At 34.5% G+C, this 27,069-nt stretch overlaps 2 protein-coding genes across 8 annotated transcripts in view; one reads left to right on the forward strand and one right to left on the reverse strand.

The window, feature by feature from the left end:
* The window catches only part of Etfrf1 (electron transfer flavoprotein regulatory factor 1), an 11,014-nt gene extending 2,964 nt beyond the window's left edge, over positions 1-8,050 (forward strand). For 4 of the 6 annotated variants that reach the window (XM_010615185.3, XM_010615175.3, XM_010615196.3 and 1 more), the window contains 3 exons: positions 144-255; positions 5,186-5,276; positions 5,355-8,050. In XM_010615185.3, the coding sequence (XP_010613487.1) occupies positions 5,232-5,276; positions 5,355-5,576 (267 nt within the window). In that variant the 5' untranslated portion in view covers positions 144-255; positions 5,186-5,231 and the 3' untranslated portion in view covers positions 5,577-8,050. The remainder of the gene's footprint in view (positions 1-143; positions 256-5,185; positions 5,277-5,354) is intronic. The other 2 variants (XM_010615218.3, XM_010615209.3) reach the window with 1 other exon arrangement.
* Positions 6,371-27,069, reverse strand: part of Kras (KRAS proto-oncogene, GTPase) — a 37,967-nt gene continuing 17,268 nt past the window's right edge. Inside the window, exons 3-6 of one of the 2 annotated variants that reach the window (XM_010615225.3) lie at positions 24,681-24,859; positions 23,435-23,594; positions 10,558-10,670; positions 6,371-6,446 (exon numbers count right to left, since the gene is read on the reverse strand). In XM_010615225.3, coding sequence (XP_010613527.1) covers positions 6,419-6,446; positions 10,558-10,670; positions 23,435-23,594; positions 24,681-24,859 — 480 coding nt within the window. In that variant the 3' untranslated portion in view covers positions 6,371-6,418. Of the gene's footprint in view, positions 6,447-10,557; positions 10,671-21,554; positions 22,456-23,434; positions 23,595-24,680; positions 24,860-27,069 lie in introns of those variants that run through there. The other variant, XM_010615234.3, reaches the window with a different exon arrangement.

Below are 27,069 nucleotides of genomic sequence, written 5' to 3' on the forward strand. Positions count from 1 at the left end.
CGAAGTTGAGGCCCCCATTTTTTTTTTTTTTTTTTTTTTTTTTTGTACTGGGGTTCGAACTTGGGACCTTGTGATTTTTGAGGCAGGCGGCCGCACCACTGAGCTAAATCCCTGGCCCACCTTTACTTTTTACTGTTTAATAGGCATTTCCTCAGACTGGTAGCTCTGGGAGACTGACCAGCCCAAGAGGAACAATCCAGGATACTGACATCAGAGGCTCCGCTGGAAAAGGCCCACTCAGAACACCTGTCAGTGGTGAGCCTCTGGCATGGCGCATATGTTATTGTTCTTCTTTTGAGATTTAAGATGTTAATGTATGAGTTGTTTTCTCTACACTAAGACCTCAGGTTTCATTGTGCGTTGGCACTTTGTGATAAATAGGTGGGTTTGGGCACTCCATCTCTAAAAGGTTTGCCGTCCCTAACCTAAGTGAAGCTGAAACTGTAAGCCTCAACCATGTACAGTAAGTCCCCGACTTACAAACATTTGAGTTGTGAACTTTCCCAGATACGAATGGACCTTGTGTTATGAACATCTGTAGATGTGAAGACATTATGGAAGCGACTCCTCACAGTCGTGCTGCTGGATGCCTATGTACAGTGTGACAGTAGACCATAGTACCGTACTCAGAGCCCAGAATTTCCAGAAGGGGGAGGGAAAGCAGTGGTGATGTGGAAAGGGCTGCTAGGAAGCACAAAGCAATAACCATGGACGAAAAGTGAAAATAATTGAGAGATTGGACCGAGGCAAAAAGATGGTGACACCGTTTGTTTTTATAGCACGGATCATTCAACTATTGGCACAATTCTAAAGAACAGGGGCGAGATCATGGCACATGCGAAGTGTGCTGTGCCACTGACTCACTTTGTCAGACTTACGAACGAATCCTGGAATGAAACCTGTTTGTAAGTCAGGGGACTGACTGTAGATAGATCTTTATACTCACAGACGTGGGTGGGAAAGGAATTTTGGAAGAAAGCTCAGAAATGAGAGAGGAAAAACACACTGAAAAAAGCCAGATGTGCTAAAATAGACTATTTCAAGAAAATTAATATTGGTGAACTCTGGGGAACAAAAGTTTGGCTGCATTGTATGCTTCTTGTGTGAATTAGCTCATAAATCACTAGTGAATAAAGGGATTTTATAAATATTGATCTCTTAATTTTAGTTCCTATGTGATTTTTGTTTTTTTAAGCAAATCAGTAGATTTATTGACTCTAACAAGAAAAGATCTTCATTTAGTTGGTACACTGGCAGCAGGTCCCTGGGAATGTTCTTGAAACTTTTAAAATAAATGCTTATAGCCAGGGCTTCCTCCCAGAGAGAGACCCCGTTTTGTACAGTTGCTGGCTGGAGGCATGCAGAGCACCTCCGCATTAACTGGCGGCCTTATGGTTTGGGTAGATCTCTTCTGTGAACATCTTGGGGTCTCCTAGCCCTACTCTTAGTTTTACTAGCCCTTCTATTGCTTTTTTTTTTTTTTAGAAACAATTTTACTGAGGCATACTTGCTAATGCAATAAAATATAACTTATTAAAATATGATAAATCTGATATACCTGTGAAATTATCATTGTAATCAAAATAATAAGCATGTTCAACACCTCCAGAGGTTGCCTCACACATAACTGATTTTCCTTCCTGGTCTCCGGCCCCCCACTCCGCCTTTCAAACTGCTCTATTATTTTTGAGTATTTTTAACATCTCTAGTCTCCAGCTATGCCGAGTAGTCTGAGTGACCCAAATCAATGACTGTAATCAGTAACTTTTTAAATAAATTTTTTCCTATCCTGTTCTCCCCCTCAAGCCCCTTCCCTCCTATGTATAAAGCTGTTTCCATTTATTTAATTTGTAAATATCAAATTGCTTTTATTTGCAGATGATATTGCACTATATGTAGACTTTTTTTCCTCATTGAGTTCATTGGTACTTTTTAGATGTACAGCACAGTTACATTCATCCCTGGGATCCTGTACTCTACCTGACAGGTCTTGGTTCTCATTTTCCCCTTGTCCCTGCCCTCCCTTCACCCCTCCTCCCCTCCCCTTTACAAACACTTCATTTCCATTTTTTCATTTTCTCCTCTCCCTTATTCCCTTTCCCCCACCCTTCCCACGTTCCCTACACCTTTGGCCCCTTTCTTCCTATTTCACATTCCATTTTTACTTTTTCTCGTCCCTTCTTTCCTTTCTCCTTCCCTCCTCCCTTGTTCTCATCTGAACACTTTCTTCCCATTTCCCAACATCCACTTCTCTGTTATTTTTAATGTTTTTGTAAGATGATAGATTTTTCAGGAATACATATATCATGCAGTTGTAAAACATGGGTCACATTAAAAACAAGGATACTGAAAGAAATTATAGTAAGAGTTCAGGAAATTAAGTAGAAAGGGGGAGCTGAGTATAATACTTGGAAGAGTATGAGAGAATCTAGAAAACTGACAAAAAGCGGGGGGCATGTCTAGAGTTTCAAAGAACTAAATACAGTAATAGTTTTCCAGGAAGGGAGGAAAAAAATGGATAAGGGCAGGAAACCCTGAACAAAATAATTTAAAAATTTCCAATTAAAAATAATAAACGTTTAGATTGTTAGAGTGTCTAGCACAGGGAATGAAACTATACATTAACATACTATAAGATTTCAAAATCTTCACAGTATGTTTAAGTTTCTTGGGAGGAAAAAAATGTATCCTATTGGGCTGGGGATTTAGCTCAGCAGTTTCACCATCTGCCTTGCAAACGAGCACGAGGACCTGAGTTTGATTCCAGTACCAACAACTAAAAAAAAAAAAATAAAATGAAAGGCCCACTCATAGGGGCTCTTTTTTACCAACAAATAAAAAAAAAAAAAATCAAATGAAAGGCTCACTCATAGGGGCTTTCAACTTTTTTTTTTAGCCAGGGTCTCACTTTGTAGTCCAGGCTGGCCTTGACTATGTGACCCAGGCTGGTCTCAACTCTTGTGTCCCTTGATGTCTAGTCATGTCTAGAATCAAGCAGTAATATTCAGTTATTGTTTTCCTACATGCAGAAGCACTGTACCTTTCCTTAAATTCAAGCTTGCTGCTCACATTGTCAAAACCAATGGTGTTGTTTGGGGCAGTGTTCTTGGGTGGGAAAACTAAAGCAAGAGTAATTATGATATCATTAGTGGTTATCTTGGTAGACATAGCAAGAAAATGCAATTGGAGAGGGGTACAAGAGGGCTTCTAAAACTATCAATTTCATAGCTTGACTGATGGGTACTCAGATTTTAAAAAACTTTAATCTGCCCATACTTTATATAGTTTTTCGTATGTATAATACATATCATTTTAACAACTGAGATTAAAAACAGGAAAACATTAGGACCTGCCTTTCAAATTATGAAAGATGAAAATTTTGCCAAAATGCCTGAAGGGCACAGGCAAAGTCATAATGAGACTCTACATTATAATTTAGGACTGGGCCAAAATAATGGGGAGATTTATGCAGCACAATGATTTTTTTTTTTTTTGTACCGGGGATTGAACTCAGGTCTTTGCGCTTGCAAGGCAGGTAGCAGTTCCACTGAGCGAAATCCCCAGCCCCACAATGATTTTTAATTGGATATGGTGCTATGATTTTTATCTGCATTTTATGGTAGTTAACTACAAAGTAACCCTTAAAACTAATATAAAAATGCTCTTTTTGCTTCCTGCATGACCTACCAAATAATTTCATCTGAAAGCTACACGGTGGTTGCTGAGCAAGGCTGACACCTAGGGAAGGGATTAGGGTTGGCAGGGCAGTAGCCCAAGGGGGATGGGAGCCCAAAGGGCCTTTGGGGAGGTGCAGGGCAAATGCCTAGCACAAGCGGAGGGCATCTCTGGGCAGAGGTGATGGTGGTGCAGGTCACTGGAATGGGAACAGGGAAAGACATTCCAGAAGAGGGAAGTGGTACAGTGGAAGCTCTCTGAGCCAGAAGAGTAGGCGAGGAAGGATGTGGGCGGGATGCTGGCAGTGTGTTCTGGCACTTGGTGGCAGAGCCCACAGTAGTGTGTGCTGAGTGGTGACAGTGACAGGAATTTCATGACATAGTGGGAGGAGGGGTGATGATCCAAAAAGTAAATTTATTAAGGATAATGTGAACCAGATTTTCATTGCTGGACAAGAGTTATGACAAAACTGAAAATGGCCAATTCAATTCTGTAGAGTTGGAATATGAATGTTAATGATTTACATTAATGATAGAGAATGTAGATACACACATCACCTCAGTCACATCTACATGTGTACGTCTGCAACTTTGTCACTTAAGAGGCCTTGAAAACAATGACAAACTCCTAGTAGTAATGAGCACTCCTAGCAACAGATCTTGGTTTCTATTGTTCCCTGTAGGCAGCAGTTTCCATCCACTAAAAGAACCTCCGAGAAATAGTTTTATAATAGTGAACCTTGACACACATCCTTTCATCAGGCAATCAAAATAAGCAGCATAACAGAACCCATGGCAGTTGTGTCTACCCAACAGGACACAATGGTAGGGATTTTATGAGTTAACATGTAGTGTGAGTCATTTTCTGGGTTTAGGCTGTAATGGCCCCTTTAAAGAGTCTCCCGTCCTTAGCAGCACTAACAAATGACACATGAAGAAGGGTGACTGATGTCACTGGATAGGCCTCACAGACACCCATGTAGGTTGTCCACCGCACCGTCGATCTGTCTGTCTGCCATGGACCGCCAACCTGCCCGAATCAACCCTGTTTCTTCTAGCCTTCCTCTGTAGTAGATTTGATCAGGGCTCTTAAATAAAGACAGTCAGTTTTCCTTTTGAGGATACGGAAACTAAAGCTCAGAAAGGTTAAGTAAACAACTGTACAACACATTATGCAGCTGGGACTCCAATCTAGTTCTAGTTTATTCCACTGGCATGAAAGGAGGTACGCCTACATACGTACAATAATCTCTTCTTTCTCACATATTGTTTCCTTCAGAGGATGTCAGTTTACATTTATCTTGTGTGCCTACTGTCTCCCTTAAGTCAGTTCTGTAAGAACAAGTTATCTTAAGTGGTTTAGGCTGTCTCCCAATACTAAAAACAGATGTGCTCAGTAAATATTTATCATGTGTAAAAAACCAGTTACTATTTTCCCAGTGTCAAAGGTCTTTTTTTCTTTAAGATTACAATGGAATACTTGTAAAATGTTCTTTCTGTCTTTTCTTTAGATGAACGTTATCCACAAAAGTGGATTGATTTCTATGTTAACTGAAAATGGCCAATTCTTTAAGAGGAGAAGTACTGAACCTTTACAAAAATGTAAGTAATTTTATTGCCAGTTTTATAAATGCTGTACAACATGGATTGTTTCGAGATGTACAATATTTCTTTTTTAAGCTGCTGTATCTTGGACGGGACTACCCAAAAGGAGCAGACTATTTTAAAAGGCGTTTGAAGAATGTTTTCCTTAAAAACAAAGATGTGAAGGACCCAGAGAAGATCAAAGAACTTATTGAACGAGGCGAATTTGTAATGAAAGAGCTAGAAGCCTTATACTTCCTTAGGAAATACAGAGCTATGAAACAACGCTATTATTCAGATATCAACAAAACTAACTGATCATTATTATTGTAGACTGGCTGAAAAATCAGTACCAGCTCTTTACATATATATGAAATATTGTGAAATAAACCTAAAAATGGCAACACATATGTAAAAAAATCTGAGCTGTCTTACTGAACTAAAGTAACTTTGTCTTTACTGATATCAAGAGCTTTGTCCACAACAGTGTTAAACTTTTATTATGAAAATAACTATACTATCAGTTGTAAATGAGTACTCAATATAATACACTTAATTCTCCATTTTATTAAGAATACCATTTAAAACAATTTCTTACACATTTATTGATATACCTACAGCACATATTTAAGGTCTATTACAAAATTAACAGACTTCAGTAATGATTTAAATGCAATTCTAGAAATAACATGAAGATTATGTCAGTCCTTAAAATGGCCTGCCAAGGACTATGACTGGCATTATATAACTTCAGTTATTTCCATTAATTTTTGCTGCTGGCTCCTTCTGGGTCTTAGAACAGTAGTTCTGTATCAGTTTTTTTTTTCATAAGTAATAAATCATGTTAACTTTATTTTGTCATAAAAGCAACTTGTTTTGCATCTACTTCTATGGGTTAACGTGGCAATGGACTGAATCCAAACATGATTTTATGTTTAAGTAAACACAAACCTTTTTATAATATTCATAGTAACTTCTAAAAATAAATATTTTTAACTTAGGAGCTACTACAAGGTTCACTGGTATACTTACGTTAGTTTTTTGTGGATTACAAAGTATTCCATGTCAGTTGTGGGGCAAATGTTTTAAATTTCCATCTAGAAATACACATTATCGGGGCCAAGGATGTAGCTTGGTGGTGAGCCACTTGCCTAATATGTTTAAGGCATTAGGTTCATCCTCCAACACCTTAAGGGAAAAAAAGATTTAAAAAAACCAAAAAACAAATACACACTATCATGGTCACTATAACTATTTTTTATTACATTACGATAGGAGTGGTACAGTTCATGACAAAAATATTACAAATTTCATATCACTTCACAGCACATACTCCTATAAACATTTCAAAGTTAATTTTAATTAAAAGAGTGGTCATTTTAAAATTTAATGTTCGATATGACCAACATTCCTAGGTCAGCGCAACCAAATGATGGAAAAACAACTGGATCACACTGCATATGTCCCACAAAAAAAGCACAATGTACAAAATGTGCATGTTTCAGTTTACACTATACAAAAATAGTTAAAATACATTCCAGGTAAACATGTTACATTAAGAAATAGTACTAGTAAGAAATTGGCACTCAAAGGAAAAATGCAAAAGTATTTTCAACATGAAAACACAAGACAGTGGAACTGGAAACTTTCTGATAAAATATTAACGGAACCCATTTAGCTCTAATGGGGTATGGACCCTCTGAAATTGATGTATTTTGCAGATAAACTTTCTTCCCCCTAAATTCCTCTAAAATGCCTATCATCATCCAAGTAGGCACTTCAGACTATTGAACTAAAACACAAATCTCAATCTAGTTATGACTATCCTTCCAGAACAAAGTATATCTTTAGAAATTTTCATTTGGACAAGATTTTACAACTGTCAGTTATCTGCTATTCAGTTTCTTAATGCAGAATTCACACTACCCAATATTAACAGAGGTTACTAAATATAAACTCATTTTTTTTGATGGATTTTTAAAAGAAATTACTTTAGATGGAAATGATTTCACGTAATTTTTACTGTCTACCCCCAAAACATCCCTAAATGTGTGTAACATTGTTTGGGAAAAATGGTTAGATGAAAATCACTAGAATACAAACAGAGATGAGTTTGTGCAAACTAACTTAACATGCCTCACAATGGTGTGTGTGTGTGTGTGGACAAAATTGTGCAATGGTGGCAGAAGGATAACCTGTAAAAGTTAGATTCTAAGTTCTTATGCAGTGTGACTCAGTTAATAGAGCCTAGAATTCTTAACTGAGAATATTCAAATTATGCTATCGATGTCTGCTATATTCTTCCCACAAACATGTTAATGCCTAATACTATGTAACTTAGCACTGTTTTAAACTTCAACAAGGATTTTAATCTTTAAGGCTGTAGTAATTAGATAACATTTATTTCTAGGATTTGCTCCCCTTTAAAAATCTCTACAAAAACCTTTTGTTAAACCATTCAAAATTCACATAATAAAGGATAATTACTGCTACTTTAAAAAAATTTGCCTAGCTACATAAAAAATTCAAGAGTCCTAAATATCCCATTATGCACTGCAGTTCCTGAAATATGCTCATTTCTTTCACTGTGTAGAAACTAGAGGAGGTACTGCACAAGTCTTATAACCCTATCTAGACAATGTTCCATAAATCTGTAGTTTAGTAAAGCATTACACATGTCATACTTGGTTTTTACAGAGGTTTCCTTTTCTATGAACTAGCTCAGGCACCTGTTTATTTGTACCCAAATAAAACTATAATATTTAATTTTTAAAAGTCTGCTTTAATTACTTATACAGAGAGAAAGCTAGAATATTATACACAAGAATTTTTACTCCTTTAAAACAATGAAGTAGCGTGGTTTATATCAAGTAGTTCAATTAAACAGTTGCACTGGAATCACAGCAGAACAATTACTGTAGAACTGGAAGAACCCTTAGAGACCAAACCTTCTCTTTGCAGAACTTAAATTATATACTGTATTATGTTATCTCTGGGTCACATGCCAAATATGTTACTAAGATATAAGAGAAAATTCACTAATTCACAAGGATTATGTCCCTTTTTTGAGGCTGTCAATTCCCCAGTGCCTGGTCCAGTGGCTGAACAAATTATATACTGTATAAATGAATTTTGCTAAGATGAAAATTTTATGAATTAAACTTTATAAAGTTTTGTTCACTGTAACATGATTTCAGTTAATAAAACAATGGAATGTATCACTGTTACCACGACTACTCCTTGATGTAGACTTGAGCATTACCTTTATTACATTCTCCTTGTACTGCAGCCGGTGGTCAATTTATACTAGGTTTGAAAATTCCTACTTTAGTCACCAATGGACGATTTAGTGAAGAGATGATGTTCAAAGATCAGTATTAAATGGTACAGCAACCACCTGAAAATTAGCTGTTAGGTCCAATCCCACTATAATATTGCCCAGAGAAAGACACAGGGCAATTTTGATCTATCTTAATGGACAGCCTTCTTGGAGATTCCACAGCAGCAATTTATTATAAGGTTATGGGAATCAAAATATTAAAAGAAAACTGCACTGAATCATGGGGTATGTGAAACGGTGGCAGGTAAAGAGGATTATTAATATGGAAGAGGAGTACTGAAACTGGAGAATGGATATTCAAATACAAACTTCACCTCTTGCACAATTTTGCCCAAGACTGGCAATGAAGATGATTATACAGATAAAAAGGTACAGCAGATTGTGCTGAGCTTGACAAACAGGTGTATCTTCATGTAAACTGAATGTAAACTACAAAGTTATAAAGTTGGACAGGGCCTTTGAGATGATTTCTTTTAACAGAGTGGGTAGTAAGTGATATACTCAGAATCAGTTTTAAAAGATACATACCTACAATCTAAGTCATCTTCCTCCTAGCCCAGTGATATTTTTACTTCACCACACCATCTCACTTCAAATATTTTAAAATAACACTTTAAATGTATTGAATTTTTTATTAATATTATTTTTAAAGCATTAGATATTCTTAAATGTGGATAGGACATGAAAAGCATTCATGAAATGCTACTGTAGCTAGTATTAAGAAAACTAGCCAAACCTAGAGTTTGAAATTTTGTTACTTACTGCTTTAAAAAAAAAGGTGTGGTGCCCTTACCCCCAAATTGCAACTTTTAAGTTCATATTTAAAAGTAATTTTTTTAAAGTACTATAATTTGTCAGTAAAGACTACCACACAGTGAGATTGCGTTCTGTTGACTTATCCATGCCCGTTTAGACCAATCAGTTCATGACAATGTTGGATGACCATGGCAATGCAGTCCCTGCTATAAAACTCAGTGATGCTCAGAGGTATCCAGGGAGCCCGACCTGTGACGCTTAGAGAAAGTATAATTGGCTTAATAATCTTTGCTATCACTAAGAGAACCAAAACTATTTTAAAAAACTGAGGCTTAAATTTGTGCTACAAGCAATCTAAGACAGGGAGACTATATTTAATTCCTACAGAATTTTTATGCACATTAAAATTGTTTCAACTATTATAAAATTTTAGTAGCATGTAAGTATAGTCCCAAAATGGTTGGTATAATCCCCATTGCATACTGAATCTGCCTTGACAAGAAAAGCTAAGAATCTTACAGTAATTTATCTAATGTGGAAAGTCAATGGCCTTTTAAAATTTTTCATTACCTTATTTTTTTTCTATTTTTCCCTTTTTATAGAAAAAATATAGTATTTTTGGAAGAATGACCATGACTAATAGCAGTGGAAAGGGGAGAAAACCTTAGTGGACAGTGTAACTTTACATTCATGAAGGACGACAACTGTAGGTCATGATGTCTAGAAGCTGAATCAAAGGAAGCCTATAAATTTGTGATCCTTCAATAGTTCAGTAAACTAATAATAAAGTCTCAAATGAAGTTATAATTACTAAGTAATCCATTTTTGTGACTAAACAAGAGGGATGATTCAAAAGCTTCATAAATCTGTTTCAGACCAACATTCACAATTGGTAAGAAAAATAGGAAGTAATCAACTTGCATGCACCAAAAACCCCAAGACAGAAATCTCAGGTATTCAGTTTCTTTTTCACAGGCATTGCTAGTTCAGAAACCAAAATGCAGGGAATACTGGCACTTAGAGGAAGAAAAAGTTTCCACTGTCATTTTAAAATGAGCATTTAAGATAAAAGCTAAAAGTCTGCCTGAAACAGGAAAAAAAATTAGGTAATGCTAAAACAAAAGCTAATAATTTAGTATAATGTACAAAAATTACCACTTTTACTTAAGTATGCCTTAAGAAAAAAGTACAAATTGTATTTACATAATTATACACTTTGTCTTTGACTTCTTTTTCTTCTTTTTACCATCTTTGCTCATCTTTTCTTTATGTTTTCGAATTTCTCGAACTAACGTATAGAAGGCATCATCAACACCCTGAAATACAGAAAAAGTGTAAAATACAAATGTTTATATATGGTGATTTAAGGTACATAGATAATAGGTTTCCATAAACACTAGCAAAGAATAAGGACATTATGGTTTCCTTCAGGCAGTTGAATGTATCACTTTTAGGATCTTTAAATAACTTCTGAATTACAAATGAGACTGATTCTCCTATCAGACAATAGAGATCAATAACACAGAATCTTATAGAAGCTTAACAGATGACTGTTTCTTTTTGCAGAACTTAATTTGCTACTCATTTTTCCATATTAACCACCTTACTCCTCAAATCCAAATGAAGGCATGAGTGTGCTTGTGCACACTTGTGTATATACACTTCTCACAGCAACAGTATCTGAGCTCTCATTCTAGACTTACAATTTAAATACTTCACCACAAAGTAAATAGCATCCAGACTGCCCCTTTTTCAGTTTTCAAATGTTACGACACTAGTTTCAACCCACACATTATCATTAAGTGGCATACAGTGACCCTGACAAAAGATAATACTATTCTGAAAAACGTTAGCACCTCTGACTTTTGAAGTGCTGAATCATTTAAATGGTTATAGTTTAGTTTCTGTTCAGTATTTTATATAGAGCCTGCCATATAAATCAAAAAATTTCAACACTGAGTCCTAAGTGTATTTGTGATCACAGCAAGCTATATAAATTCTAAATCAACTATGGTTAAAAAATGAGTAAGTCAGAATCATTTTTAATCTAATAACCCACAATGTGAAAAGTGGTATTTTGAAAGAGGTAGAATAGATTTTAACCCTTGAATACTTAATTATTCATTGTCAACATATAAGTTTCACCATGTATCTGTTAATAAGTGAATTAAATGTAAGTAAAGGAATAAAATTGAAAAATATGATCTTCTCTTGTAAATTAAAATCTTTTCCACCCACTAGTAAATACATAAAGAAAACATGTTAATTATGCTTGCAAACCTAGACACTAGAGGGAGTCTTAGAAACAAACACCCAATAAATTAAATTGGATAAATCAAGCAATGTTAAGAACAATAAACTGAGTTTCTAGTCATCGTAATTTAGCTCTGTTGAATAATTACATAAACTTTATAATATGGATTGTACATATCATGTATAAATACATTAAATTATCTTAAAAATTAAAATTTAAGTGATAGGCTTTATCATTTAAAACATTACTCAGATCTTCAATAACATCTTTTAAAATAACAAATTAATTTAGAGCCTTTTCTTTCTCAAGTTATTTTAACTAATTTTCAAAACAGATACATAACTCAGAAAAGTATGACCACTATTTTCAAACGGGAAAGAAAGTGGCAATGAGAGGCTCTCCCAGGTTCGAGCAAACAGGAGTAGGATAAAAACCAGCATCACTGATTTGAATACCAGTGAATAAATGTTCCCAATTAAATACTCAAACTGCATTCAGTGATGCTTTCCACTTTCTAAAAAATCATTACTGATACAGTAAATACAAACACATGCTTTTGTTTCTCCCAAAGGAGAAAGGAAAAGTGATAATCTATCAGCAATACAACCAAGGCTTACCTAGGTAGCTTCCCTTATGCTAGCCTTAACACATATAAAATGGAAAACTTCCAAAAAACTAATAAAAGTTACATATGACTCACAAACACGTGACAACCGAGAATCAGAAATCCTGAGATTAGGATGAAGACTTAAAAAAGGATCTATAGGGCCGGGGATTTAGCTCAGCGGTTCGGTGGCCTGCCTTGTAAGCGCAAGGACCCAAGTTCAATCCCCAGTACCAACAAAAAGGGATCTATAATTCCCTTATCCTTTGGCCACGCACTCTTCCGTAGTCTATTTCAACTACTTTTATAATGAAGAAAAAATGCCAGTGAAGCAAAAAATGAAAAAAATCGTAAGACAGAAGATTTGTAAGGTAAAAGTATACACTTAAACAGCTGAGACACAATGAAGCCAGGTGTGGGGCACACACTAGTAACCCCAGCACTCAGGAGGCTAAGGCAGGAATGCTCCCGAGTTTGAGGCCAGCCTCTGCTACACAGTGAGTTCAAATGAAGCCTGAACTACATGCGTAAGATCCTGTCCCCCCAAAACAAAAAAGAGAGACAGTCAAGACAGATTTTGATAACATGGCCCTCTTCTAAGATTCTAACATACTTTAAGCTCATGCTGCACTGACCTCTACAAGAGAGAATTTCAGTGAGTAGGGAAAATGTCACAGTTAACCTAGACAGTACATTAAGTTCCTTTTTCTCGTACAGGAACTAATTACTCATGTAATTCATCTGTTTAAGCCTATCTTTTTCAAGACTAAGAAAATCTGATTTGTATCTTATTATCAAATTTAAAAAAATATTTTCACTGAACTTTAAATATTAGGGAAGTAATTTTTTTCTTTATAAAAGTGCTATTCGTGTCCACTAAAAAAGAGATTTAATTCATTTTGTGAACCACTTGACAGTCACACTATTGTCAACTGTGGAAACTGCACAAATTAGAAATTTCAGGATATTCAGAATGTTTCTATATTTGTTTTAAAGTATTAAACTTATTTTTGAATTTTATTTAAAAAGTTTATTTAAAAAATTGAATAGACAACAGGAAGAGAAAATAAATTGGTTATATATTTTTAAAAATTTTTTGTTTTTTTGAGACAGGGTCTCACTATGTAGTTGAGACTGACCTGGAACTCACTATGTAGCCCAGGCTAGTCTCAAACTCAGTGATCCTCTCGTCTCAGCCTCCCAAGTGTTGGGATTACAGGCGTGTGCCACCATGCAAGGCTGTAAATTGGTTATATTATTTCGAAAAGTTGTAACTTTTCAAGTTGCATTTTAATATTGTATTTTACTACAATTTCTAAAATTAAGTTGCTGCTTATACAATGATACTAAAAATATTGAGTTCATAAATCTGTTAAAAATGTCAGTAATAGTTTAGCAGATTAATTTATTACATAATGTCTTTTTGGACCGAGTTTACTATTCAGATGTATATTTTACTTTTGGGAAGTACAGTCATTATTTCAGACCTGAAGTTCATATAATAAACTTTTAGCTTAGTAAATAAATATTCTAGCAGTTTTGAAAAGTATAATTTTATTTCATGTCCTCAGAGAACACTGTATAATATAAACAACAGAAGCAAAAAATTGAGCACTGGCATGAACTTTATGTCTGTCATCTACTCAATGAGTTTTTTTCTGAACAAGACAGAACTCAAAGATTCCACTCAAAATATATTTACTGGGCAGCCACCAAGTGTAGGAACCTTACTATGCAACAGGCATGCGAAGATTAAAAATACACACTTCCTTGTATTAATCCTATGTAATAGATTGATCTGCACCCTATCCACAGGAGGGTGGGAAACCATGCCATTTTCTGGAATTTAAGATGTTGCATTATTTCATCAATTATTTGTTTACAAAAAGAAAAACTAACAAATAAATTTAAAATGTGAACCCATCAGGTATTGAGTAATACCTGTATCTTGGTATAGATCCTTTTTTTTTCTTTTGATTTTGAAATATCTGATTTTAATTTGGAATGAGGTAAGGAGCTATTACTGTTATTTGAAGAATTTAAACCAGTGGATCTGAAAGTTTTCACACCCCTTAGTAACTGAAACATACCTCTTTAGGTATTTTGGGGTATTTACTATTAACTAAATTTAGAAAGATTTTAGGTTCACTCATAAGTGCAGTAAACATTGGAGTCGGGATTTTCTGTAGCTTTTACTTGAGGGGCGTGTAAAGCAGTTTGCAGTCTTTATTGTAATGACAGCACTGCTCGAGTACAAGCCCTGAAACAATACAGCTTTTAAACTTGAAACATTTGGTTAACCATCGCTGAGTTTTCTGTTGCCAATAGGAAAATGCTTTCCATTAATGGAGAATTCATGCCTTTCAAGAATTTTAAATATGACAATATTTATAAATGTGGTTTGGAGAAATTGTTTAAATTCTTTTTCCTAATTTTCTTTCTCCAGGATAGTCTTTCAACAAGTAATTTGTAGTAATGACTGTGCTGACTTCAATTTTGGAGGGTAGCAGTTATGTTAAAGATTTAACTATTTGGTCATATTGAAGCCAACACAGAACTTGTTGCTGTGTTTTCTTTCTTCGGTGATTAAATAAAATACTCACAGAATTAAAAAAAAAATACACAGTTCCTTATATTCTACAGTCTAATACAGAAATAAAACAAAAATTTATTTTGATATATTATGGGAAGTATGTAAGAGTTAAAAAGCAGTATGCTGGAAATACACAGGAAGTGCACCATTCCCAGCGTCTAATAAGACGCTGAAGAATCAAGAAAGACGGTCAGCTATTTAACACAACTAGGGATAAGTATGTTAGCATAACGCACAAAACCCAAAATTCAGAGTAACATAGGAAGTAACATAGCATTTATTTATGTATGGACAAAAATTCAAAATGACGGTGTATTTCGGACATGAGCCAAAAAAGGCTGGAGAGGTGTTATCAAGGACCATGTATACCATGCTGGAGAGCTTGAAATTTTATTTGGTAGGTAAGTCAGATCTACAGGTAAGAGAATCTCTTTGCTTTCATCATCTCTGCTAGCACAGATGGCAGCAACAGGTATATATGGGAGGTTAAAACAGTCCCAGCAAGAAATAAGAGGGGCCTGAACAAATGAGAAAAAAAAACATACAAAGTAACATCATAGGACTTTATAGTAGCTTCCAAATTGGGTGAAAAACAGAGAGGCAAGAGTCAACCCAGAACTCCTAGGTTTTTCATATAAGCAAAAAAATACTGCAGATGTCACTGAGTTAGAGAACCTAGTTAGAATGCTTATGGCTTGTGCAACGTTCAAAAGGAAAAATACATTGTAGAGAGGCCTTTTCCCATACGCTGGGCCATTCATTTGTACTGTTCTGTACTATGTCCTGTATTTTTTTTCTTGCTAAGAAAAAAAAAAATCAAAAGCTGATTTCAAAACCTCAATCTGATTTTCCTTTAAAATTATCAGGGCTCAAATGGCTAGCTAACTTAAGACTAAAACATTAGTTTATGCTGAACATAGTCTATTATAGATATCAAAATGGTCTCGATTAAAATTAATACTCATTTCAAAGTAAATGTATTTAATTATGGAAATGAACTGTAAGATTCTTAATATTTCAAATTAGAATACCACATCTAAATAGTTCCATGTGGTTGCTATTTTGTTACCTTTGAGAGACATCTGCTTTCTGCTAAAATTAAGATGCTGAACTTACCAGATTACATTATAATGCATTTTTTAATTTTCACACAGCCAGGAGTCTTTTCTTCTTTGTTGATTTTTTTCAATCTGTATTGTCGAATCTCTCTCACCAATGTATAAAAAGCATCCTCCACTCTCTGCATTGTAAAACACAACTTCTTTAAATTGTTTCATTGGTAAGGGTAATTTATCGGGACAGCCATGTGTAAGAAGTTTGTAACTATGAGCTTCACTTGAGAATTTTTTTAAAACAGACATTCTTTGAATAAAGTTGAGGATGCATTTTTAAAATATGGGCCGGAACCTGGTTTGTTCTTAAAAGTTTTGTTTTAAATGGAATTAAGAGTTTTAAAAAAATTGAATTGAAGTTGGGGAGATTATGAAGAGACTGTATTTATCAATTGATACAATCATTTTAGTTTGCCAGTTAAGTTAAAGCCTAAGGTTAGATTTAAATCATTTAATTATTTACTGTGTGAAGTGAGGAGAAAAGTAGTGCAGTAAAAATATACAGTCTTTGTTAAAACAAAAAAAATATCTTGCAGTAACAGCCAAGAGACTAGAATCTCAAAGGTTTACCTCCAATTGTAACACTGTAGCTAATTTTCTAATTCCAGAGCTAGAATTGAGACTGTGATCTTTGCCGAAGGATAACTACATTTAAATATTAAACAAGGGCTGTTTATCAAAATACTAAAATGTCACAAACTGTTTAAAATACACACACAAAGTGGGAGTAGTGCATTTTCTATTTTCACTACAAGTTAAAAGTAACTGCAGAACAGTGTTCAAACATACTGGCTTTGTAACCTCCATTCTAATTTAAATGTTCTATTTATCCTATAAATATGCTATAATATGAGAGCACTAACAAAGTACAATCATATAAACCCACAGTGGAGATAAAAGTTGATTTTTCCTAGCCCAGAAATTTAGGCAGTAGCATAAGGGGACAAAGAACTTGGGCACTATGAACCAGAGTAGGGGTTTCCATGTAAAAGAGAAATGCATATTCCTATTAATATTCATGTACTGCAAATTAGCTTTAAAGATGTGATATTTGTGCCCATTCTTCCAAAAGTCATGAACACTTAGGAAAGTCAGTATATTTTACTACACATTTAATTTTAAGCTCATCGTATTTGTTTTATTTTAAGAATGAATTGAGGGCTGGGGTAAATTTAGCTCAGTGGTTCCGCCACCTGCCTCAGAAGCGCAAGGTCCCAAGATCAATACCCCGTAACAACAACAAAAAGAATGAATTGAATTGAATTATCTTGGGTATTAGCATATTTTAACCTTCTGCAATTGGTAACATCTATGTCTCTACTGAACCAAATGTGACAAAATGGATCCAGCATCTACAAAGTGAACATTTATCAAAAGTATGATTTGCAGTTTTGAATTTAATGAGGCATAGAATCAGCCACTAGGCTATTAAGGGCAGTAACCTAACGAAAGGGGCTAAGTTTTATATGCTGAAGTCATTTGTACATTTACTGTCAACAACAGTTAAAAGATAGTTCAATTCTCTAGGGTATATATTTACAAATCTCAAGAGTACCAAAGAACTATTTTAGTAAAGTTAAATAGACTAAGAGTTTTGATTAAAATTTTCAGTTAAGAAACAGGCATCTAAATATGATTATGTGTTAAAATGTATACTTCAGTCTTATAACATACCATCCAGGGTTATATTTCTATTCAACAACCTACTAATACAAATCTTATAGCTCAAAAAATTTTATCTATTTTTAATGGAATCAATTTAGTTAACTAAGTCAACTAGAAATAAAAATTTCCAATTCTTTATTTTTTAAAATTAATTAATTAGTTAATTAATTAATTTATTGTTTTTTTCAAGACACGGTCTCACTATGTAGTTGAGACTGACCTGGAACTCACTATGTAGGCCCAGGCTGGTCTTGAACTCGCAGCAATCCTCCTGCCTCAGCCTCCCAAGTGCTGGGATTACAGGCATGCACCACCACGCCCGGCTCAATTCTTTTTTTTTTTTTGGTTTTTTGAGACAGGGTCTCACTGTATAGTTGAAAGTGACCTGGAACTCACTATGTAGCCCAGGCTGGTCTCGAACTCACAGTGATCCTCCTGCCTCAGCTTCCTGAGTGCTGGGATTACAGGAGTGCGCCACCATGTCCGGCCATCAATTCTTTATTTTTAAAGCATTAAATGTGTTGGCACTTTAAATGACATCTGCACTTGTACTGGCTTATAAAAGCTTTTAATTCTTATCTGTATAATTCTCAAAAAGGTTTATTTTTATTCATTTGTCCTTGAAAAATTATACGTTAGAAATTTTCACTAAGCAAAATAAATAATTTGACATCAAGATGACTCCTGTAAAGCATATTTTACTCTTGTAAAATATGTAAACAGCTGTCACTTGCTATTTTTACAAATTATTTTAATTTGAAAAGTTAAAAAGTATATATTTGTATTTATACACAAACCAGGTAAAAGCTCATATTTTCTTAAAATTTTTAAGACTTGTAAACTTTATTTCTGTTTAAAAAAACTCACAAGGTCATTTGTAGAAGTACTAAAATCGGCTACAAGTGGGAATAGAGGATACTGGTCCTCTACTAGTTTAGCAGAAGCAAATTCTGATTATAACTTATTTCTGAAATCAGTTTGAATGTGGCTGCTTTCTCAGTGCAAGCGTCCCCATCACCAATACCAGAGTACAAAATTTTTGTTTTCAGCAATGCAGAGAGAGAATTGGAAGCCAGTAATTATAAAAAAGAGATCATTACCCACCACCAAAATTCAGTTAGGACCTCAGTGGCTAAGAACACCAAAAATCATTTTTCCTGATATGAAATTTAAATCAGATTTAGTAAATCAGTTATTCGTCATATTTTTTCAGATTTGAACTAGTTATTTCTTCATAATCTCTTTAAAAGATGAGCATCAAGAGAACATGAGGAGGCTGAGGCAGGAGGGTCACAGGTTTCAGCCTAGTCTGGGCAACTCAGTGAGACCCTGTCTCAAAATAAAAATTAAAGAAGGACTGGGGATGTCGTTCAGGGTGGAGAGGCCCTGGGCTCATTCCCAGTACTATATTCCAGAAAAGGGAGTGCAGAGCAGGGTAGAGGAGAGGGAGAGAGAGGGCTCTACAACGTGCAAACATTGTTATCTATCTCTGACTTAACACTGGTACTGGGTCACATTTTAAAAAATTGCATACAACTATGCATACAATTATAAAAAAGAAGACTCCTTTCATATTCCAAAATTTGAAGGTCATTTTTGAAGCTAATATATAGCTGAAATGTATTCAGTACCCACTGTGGCCAGTTGCTAATAAGCTCTTAACTGGTACTCAGTGATTCTTGAAAATACAGCTTATTGCTATATATACTTGCTACCACATATCACTTATAAAACAAGAACAAAATGAAGATATTTATACAGGAATAATAATATATAAGTTTAAATATGTCATTTTTCAAGTTAAGAGATTTGGTAGTATTTTCAAGTTAATATTATAAAAGACTTGTAAGGATATAGAAATAGCCCTCCATAATGGAGAAAATATTGTTAAAAAATAGTATTACTGTCTATCCTAATTCCTATGCTTTCACTAAGATTTCATTTTATCAAGTATTTGTTCTGTTCAGTGTGCAAAAATGCTTCCAAAAACGCTTCAGGAAGATAACATACCAAATACCCTACATATGTAAAGATACAAAAATATCAGCTTCTTTGAAGAAGGGAATGGAAGAACAAAATGTGTTCTGCAAAGCAACTTTGCATCCTCGACATTCTCATGAATCTTGCCAAATGATAGCCCTTTTCAGGAAGTCCTGAAGTGTGACAATAACACCACTCGGGAGGATGTGCGTGGTGTACAGTAGGTTCTCAGTAACTGTGCTTTTAACGCATAAAAAACCAAAGTTCAAAATACTGATTTTGTACACAAACTCAAAAGACAGATATGGCACATGGGAGGCTTTCTGTTTTGCTTTAACTTTATGGCAAGCTTTCTTTAATGGAAGTCTTCTATCAATCAATTTTATGTACCTAGAAATTAACAACAAAACCAGAAAATTAATCACTCAACTTTATTAAATTTGGAAAACTAATTTTTACATTAAGTTCAAACTGAAACCTCCAGAATGCAAACAAGTTGAATGGAGAGGAACAATGCAGAGAACTTCTGCTTCTTCACCTACTTTACTGAGTCCTCCCTGATTTTAAGATTTTAGCTGACTGGAAACTCAAAGCTAATTCCCATGGTCTAAATGTTTCAGTTTTAGCAGCTTTTGCCAAAACTGCTATGCACTACCCAGAGAGACCAGGAAAATCCATCCAATACAATCCAGATAAATGTACAACTACACAGCAGCCCTTATACAGTAAGAACACAGGGGTCAAATATAGCATACTAGTGGAAAATAATTCTTTCCTTTCATATGAAGGCTAAAATACTGCAAAGAATATGAAATGCATTATATTCTGGCCAAGTAATAGGCATTGTGAAATTACAAAGCAATTAAATTAGTTAAAAAAAATATATATATATATTCTGCAACACTGTAAAAAGTACTAGAGTAACACTTCTGTTCCCTTTTCATAAAATATAAAATTTTAACTTTAAAATTACAGTACTACTATCGCTTCTTGGCCTTTTGGCTGAGATCAAGTATTAAATTGCAGTATTAGAGTTCACCTATAAAATTTTAGTTGAAAGTCTGGCCTAACTTCCAGTGTCAAATCAAATAAAATTATCCAGAGCATCAGGTATTAGCATAATGAAATCCTTAGGCCAGAAACAGACACCACCTCTTTTGTACTATAAAAAGGCAAAAAAAATACAGCTTTTAAAGAATTATTTTTAAAAACAGCAACAGACAGTACTTGTTGTGGCCCTCAAAGTGCCAAGTATTTAGTGTCTGACCCTTTACAGAAAAAGCTTCCTAGATCTTAACTTGAAAGAACTTTTAAATGAATGCTCTATTGGTACTACCCTGAATATAATTCTTTCCAGTATGTATGTTATAGGCTCATGAACAAGACTCGAAATTAAGGTACAATAAAAGTTGCTGATTAAATTAGTCTTATTTTATTTAAATGAAAAACCAAATAACAGATGAGTAATGCAATACTCTGCAAAAGTAGGGCTTCAAATTTTCACAAAAATTAGAGCTGTAAAGTTTATTAAAATGTATATATTGTATATTATAATTTCTAAAACTATTTGGAATAACTCTTTAAAAAAAGTTACAAAAGCATACAAATATCAAATTAATTTCAAAACTAAAAGATGAATAAACTTTTCAAAGCAAATTCCTTTTTTAAATCCCCAGCCCAGCAAATTAATTTCTAAGCAAATTACCAAGTCCATTTTATAAAAAAAGAACAAATTAAATATCTCAAGTTATAGAGTTTATCAACATATACTACGTAAAGACATCAGTAAGACAGGATAGAAATATGACACACCACTGTTAAGTTCTTTTGTATTAAATTCTTCTACATATTAATTAGATGATCCACATAAATTTCTAAAAGCAAATTCGGGCTAATCTACACCATATACTATCAAAAAGAAAACCAAATTAAAAAAAAAAAAAAAACCAAGGCTACAAAACAATATAAAACCTAAAAATCTATTTTAAAAGCAAGACTGGTAATTTTCTGATCAATTATGAATGCTGTAGTGCATTAAAGCATTAATGTCAAACACCAAGAAAAACTCAGTATTTCTGAGGTAGCAATGATACAAAGAAGAGACAGAGCTCTTTTAGACTCTCATCACTGAGATGTAGAGAACAACACTGTCTTCTTTTTCTGTCTCTATTGCCCTCCTGTGCAGAGACCTGTGTACCAAAATCAGAACCACTGGGAGCTTGTTGGAAATGCAGAATTCACAGGGTTCATCGGAATCCCACTGATTCAGAACCCGGATTTCAGTCAGCTCAGGTGATTTGTATGTATGCTAAAGTATGAAAAAGCACTTCTCTTAAAGACGTTTATATTAGGGAGTCTCATGGTTTTTCATGTCAACTAAAAATGTCCTCTAGGCTCACTCAAATCCATCCTTTGAAAGTTGTAACTAATGCAGGCATAATAAAATGTGAATGGTCAAATTTAGGTAGTGGCTTTGCAAATATTTTCAGTAAGATTCTTCAGATGTTATATATGAACTTCTTAATAAGAAAATATTAGGAGGAAAAGCATTAAATCATGTTTTCTGAGTACCTTCTCTCCTGAGGAAAACCAAAGGAACTGGTCAGAGATCAGTAAAAAGTGAATGAAAACCAAATCTCTTCCCAGTCTTTGGAATCTGGAAATGGACTGAATGAAATCTTACTTAGCTATAAAGTGAGGCATAACAAGGCCTCCTTTAACGTACAAATCAGGTGTTAGTAAAACTGCCACAGACAATATACTTGCAGGATGGCCAACCTACAGGAATTCTTAATTCCCCTAAAAAAACACTTAAAACTGAAATATGATGTCTGGCTATGAATGTAAATCTTAACAAGTTTTACAGAGTCATCTTTTTTTGGCTCCTAGGCACCTGTAAATAGAAGAAGCCCAAAACAAATTTATTAAATATACATTGATCAATTACAGTGGAAGTTGTATTCCACGTCTTTATGTAATCATTTCTAGAATTTTTTCCTGTATGTTAAAACTCTTATTCCATGAAAGTTTTTTAAATAATCAACTGAAATTATTTTACCTAAAGAAAAAGTAATTATTAAAACAATTTTGAAACAAAATTCAGGTTTAATCTAGCATTATTTTTTGTCTGAATAATGCACTAAATAAGTACCTGAAAATTTCTATTTGCTTTCTAAATATTCCCTTGCTTTTGTTGTTGTTTTTCTTTTGTTTTTTTGAGACAGGGTCTCACTATGTAGTTGAGACTGACCTGGAACTCACTATGTAGCACAGGCTGGTCTCGAACTCACAGAGATCCTCCTATCTCAGCCTCCAAGTGCTGGGATTACAGGTGTGCGTCAACCCGCCCGGCCAATACTCCCTTGCTTTAATGAAAACTTGTTCCAAAAATAAATACATCCTCAAAAAAATTCTGCCATGATAAAACTCTAAATACAACAAAATTTACTCTAAAAGTAAAAAATATTTGTGAAAAATCCTTCCAAAGTAGGAGACTCAAAATTTGTTCCCCTATTCTTTGTCTTCATATATATATAACTGAGAAAAATATCTACCTTTCTTGAATCCTAAATATCAGATGATTTCAGAGTTAAAGAAAATTTTTCAGCTAAAAGTAGTATCATGGTAACTGGATTAAGCACTGCTCTCTCAAGAAGAGATTTAACACTGTTCACTTCCTATTTTAAAGAGGAAATCTGATAAATTGAATGAATTAACATATAATAACTATGCTACCAGTTATGTATATTATTATGCTTGCCCTCCTGTCTCCAAAATACTATTAGAACATGTATTAATAAATTATGATTAATGATTAAAATCAGTTGATATATTTTGCCAAAAAGATTTGCATTTATTCCAGATTTACTTACCTGTCTTGTCTTTGCTGATGTTTCAATAAAAGGAATTCCATAACTTCTTGCTAAGTCCTGAGCTTGTTTTGTGTCTACTGTTCTAGAAGGCAAATCACATTTATTTCCTACTAGAACCATAGGTACATCTTCAGAGTCTTTAACTCTTTTAATTTGTTCTCTGAGAAAGAAAAAAAGTTATAGTAGAGGCATTAGTTAACCCCAAAATGTTCAAAAACTGTCAGAAATCACAACTTTTGCCTCATAACATTTTGCCTTTTGCCACAGCTTTTGCCTTATGAACACTTTTCATGCAGTTACTAATTTCTACTTTGTCAAATTTTCCTACTGGTTATTTTCTGGTTACCTGTAGAAACACAGTAAAACTACAATCTAATAGTTTCACATGCAAGCAGATCATGCTTCGACAGAAAATACTGTGCCTAATACTCTAATCTTAGAAACATGGGTATGTGGCTAAATGTATACACATACAATTATGTTTACCACAACATGAAGTACAGTGTTAATGTAATCTTCACATTTCAGGAGTCACTCCTTATCATCCGGATGCACATGGCTAGACTCCCAGTGGATGCCTTATGTGGCAGACAGTACTAAACGCTATATTGTTTTTCCCAGACATACACACTGACAATAAAAAGTTTAATTTATGAATAAGACACAGTAACAGATTAACAATAATAAAATAACTACAGCAGCCTATTGTAGTAGAGGCTACTTAAAGCTTATGAACTGCTTATTTATGGAATTTTTTCAATTCAATCTTTTCAGACCTCAGGTGAGCATAAGTGAAACTGTGGATAAGGGAACTACTGTACTTTCCCCCAAAAGGAAGTGACAACTGGAAAGACTCTGAGTTCTATATGGGCAACTCTGAAGTCAGTACACTGTTCATTATGTTAAAAGCCCTTCTCTATGTTGAAAATTTCAATGTAAGATGTGCATGAGAATACAGAAGGCTCTGGAGTCAGAACAGGCCTAGGTTTCAGTTTCAGCACGATTACCACTTAAACTATCTGGAACAAGTTACCTGGCTGCTCTTATTCTTAGGAACCACTGATGAAAGGGGAATGTTGCTTACCTCACAGATATTATTTTAAAATTTAAATTAGATCGCTTCTCGGCCTTTTGGCTAAGATCAAGTGTAAAATTTAAATTAGATAATAGAGGCATGGCAATTGGCAAACTCAATAAACGAAAGCTAGTTACTTCATAATGCCAATTATGTTCAACTTGAACCCACCTATAATGGTGAATATCTTCAAAAGATTTAGTATTATTTATGGCAAATACACAAAGAAAGCCCTCCCCAGTCCTCATGTACTGGTCCCTCATTGCACTGTACTCCTCTTGACCTGCTGTGTCGAGAATATCCAAGAGACAGGTTTCTCCATCAATTACTACTTGTTTCCTGTAGGAATCCTGAGAAGGGAGAAATACAGTCTGGATTATTATAGTGCACCTTTTAAAAAGGTGTTACATTCAACAACAAAAAGACAGTCCCACTCAAAATGGGCAGAGGACTTAAATAAATATTTCTTCCAAGATAAACAAATGGCCTATTAACATGACAAGATAGTTAACATCATCCTTAGTTGTTAGGGAAATGCAAATCAAAACTGTGAGACACCACCTAGCACTGGTTAGGATGGCCATTACTAAAAAACCAAAACCAAAACCAAACCAAACCAAACCAACCCAAACCAAAAAAATAGTACCAGAAAATAACAACTGTGGATGAGAGGATGTGAGAAATTAGAATCCTGGTGCAGTGCTGCTGGGAATATAAAATGGTGCAGCTATTGTAGAGAACAGCTTGGCAGTTCCTTGAAAAGTGAATAGTAGAATCACCACATTATTCAGCAATTCCATTCCTAGGCATATCAGTGGAAATGAAAGCAGAGACTCAAGGTATTTGTATACCAATGTCTACAGCAGGATCTACTATTGCCAAAATGTAGAAACCACCTAATTGTCCATTAACAGACAAATAGTTATACAACATTGCAGAGGTTGCACATTTTGAATGTACTTGATACCACTAAATTGTACACTTAAAATGGCTATTGAGGTAAATGTGTGATATATATCTTCCTACAAAAGTGATTTTTAAAATATCATATGGAGAATCAACAACACAAATGTTAGTAACAAAAAATCTACCTGTAAGAAATTATTACCAAAATAGAATAATTCTACAATTCTATTATTCTGATACTAAATCCAAGACAAATCAATTCACAAATTATTACAAATCTGTTTTATTTATAGTCAAAAGAATATACAACAGAAGCTGTGTGTGGTGCACATGCCTGTAATCCTAGCACTTGGGAGGCTGAGATAAGACTGCCATAGGTTCAAGGCCAGCCTGAACTATACAGCTAGACCCTGTCACTCAAACACATAAACACATCCAAAAAGAATATAAAACAGAATAGTCAATAAATATGAATGTAATGCCCTTGTGAAAAGCCTGTGAACACTATCTAAACAGCAGATGGATACTATAAAGGGCACAACTGTTTCATCTGCAAATTTTGAGCGCCTTCTATTAAAAAGATGGAGATGGAAATGGGGAAAGAGGGAGGGAGTGAAGGAGGGAGAAAGAGTGGGAAAAAGGGAGAGGGGAAGGAGAGAGAGGGATACTGAGGCATTAGAAACTATTCAATTGTGAGAATGAGTAGAGGACTGACGGTGTGGCTCAGTAGTACAGGGCTTTGCTAGCATGCTGAGGCAATGAGTTTGATAGCTGGCACACATCACACACACACACACACACACACACACACACACACACACACACACACAAAGATAAACTTTCTCTTTAACAGAATCTTGAATAAAAATGTTTTTCCTCTGACTTCTAAGTGATACTTATGCCTAAAATTTCATACTCTGCCAAAACTGGCTTCAAAAAATAAAGGGGATGGTTATCGTATGAAGCCATGGAATAAGCAGCAGAGCCAAAAACAAGTATAAAGTAAACATAAAGACACTATTTCTTATTGTTTCACACATGGGCTATAGTACTTAACTGCCCTTAGTTCACAAATCAATTTATTGACCATTCTATCTCTTGGTGAGAAGGTCACTGCAAGTCATGATTTTGGTAAATATTTTTAAAATGTTTATAGTACAAGAAGAACACAAAGGTACTTACATGGTGTGACCCCAACAAAATGTGTGTACATGGTTGTATAAATGTATCTGTAGAAAAATTTTAAAATTCGTGGTATATACAACAAAAGACTAAAAGGCTGTATTTGATGGAGATGATTAAGGGAGACCTATCTCTTGTTTCTCTCTCACCCTCTCAGTACTGAAACTAGATGCTACAATAAATGTATTTCTTTAGATTTCATCTGAAAATTTTGGTGCTCAGAGACTGAACCTAGAGACTCATATATGCTAAGCTCTACCACTAAGCCACACACTCTAGATCCTTTAGCTTTCAATTTTAAAAACAACAATGAAAGACTAGCACTAGACTACCCTGCTTATCTATTAAAATATACTTACTCATCTTTTTTTTTTTTTTGGCACTGGGGATTGAACTTGGGACTTTTGTGCTTGTGAGGCAGGCAGCAGCACCACTGAGCTAAATCCCCAGCCCCTTAAAATATACTAACTGT

The sequence above is a fragment of the Fukomys damarensis genome, unplaced genomic scaffold, assembly GCF_012274545.1.
Source record: "Fukomys damarensis isolate Sample0158 unplaced genomic scaffold, DMR_v1.0_HiC HiC_scaffold_19, whole genome shotgun sequence".
Classification (NCBI taxonomy): domain Eukaryota; kingdom Metazoa; phylum Chordata; class Mammalia; order Rodentia; family Bathyergidae; genus Fukomys; species Fukomys damarensis.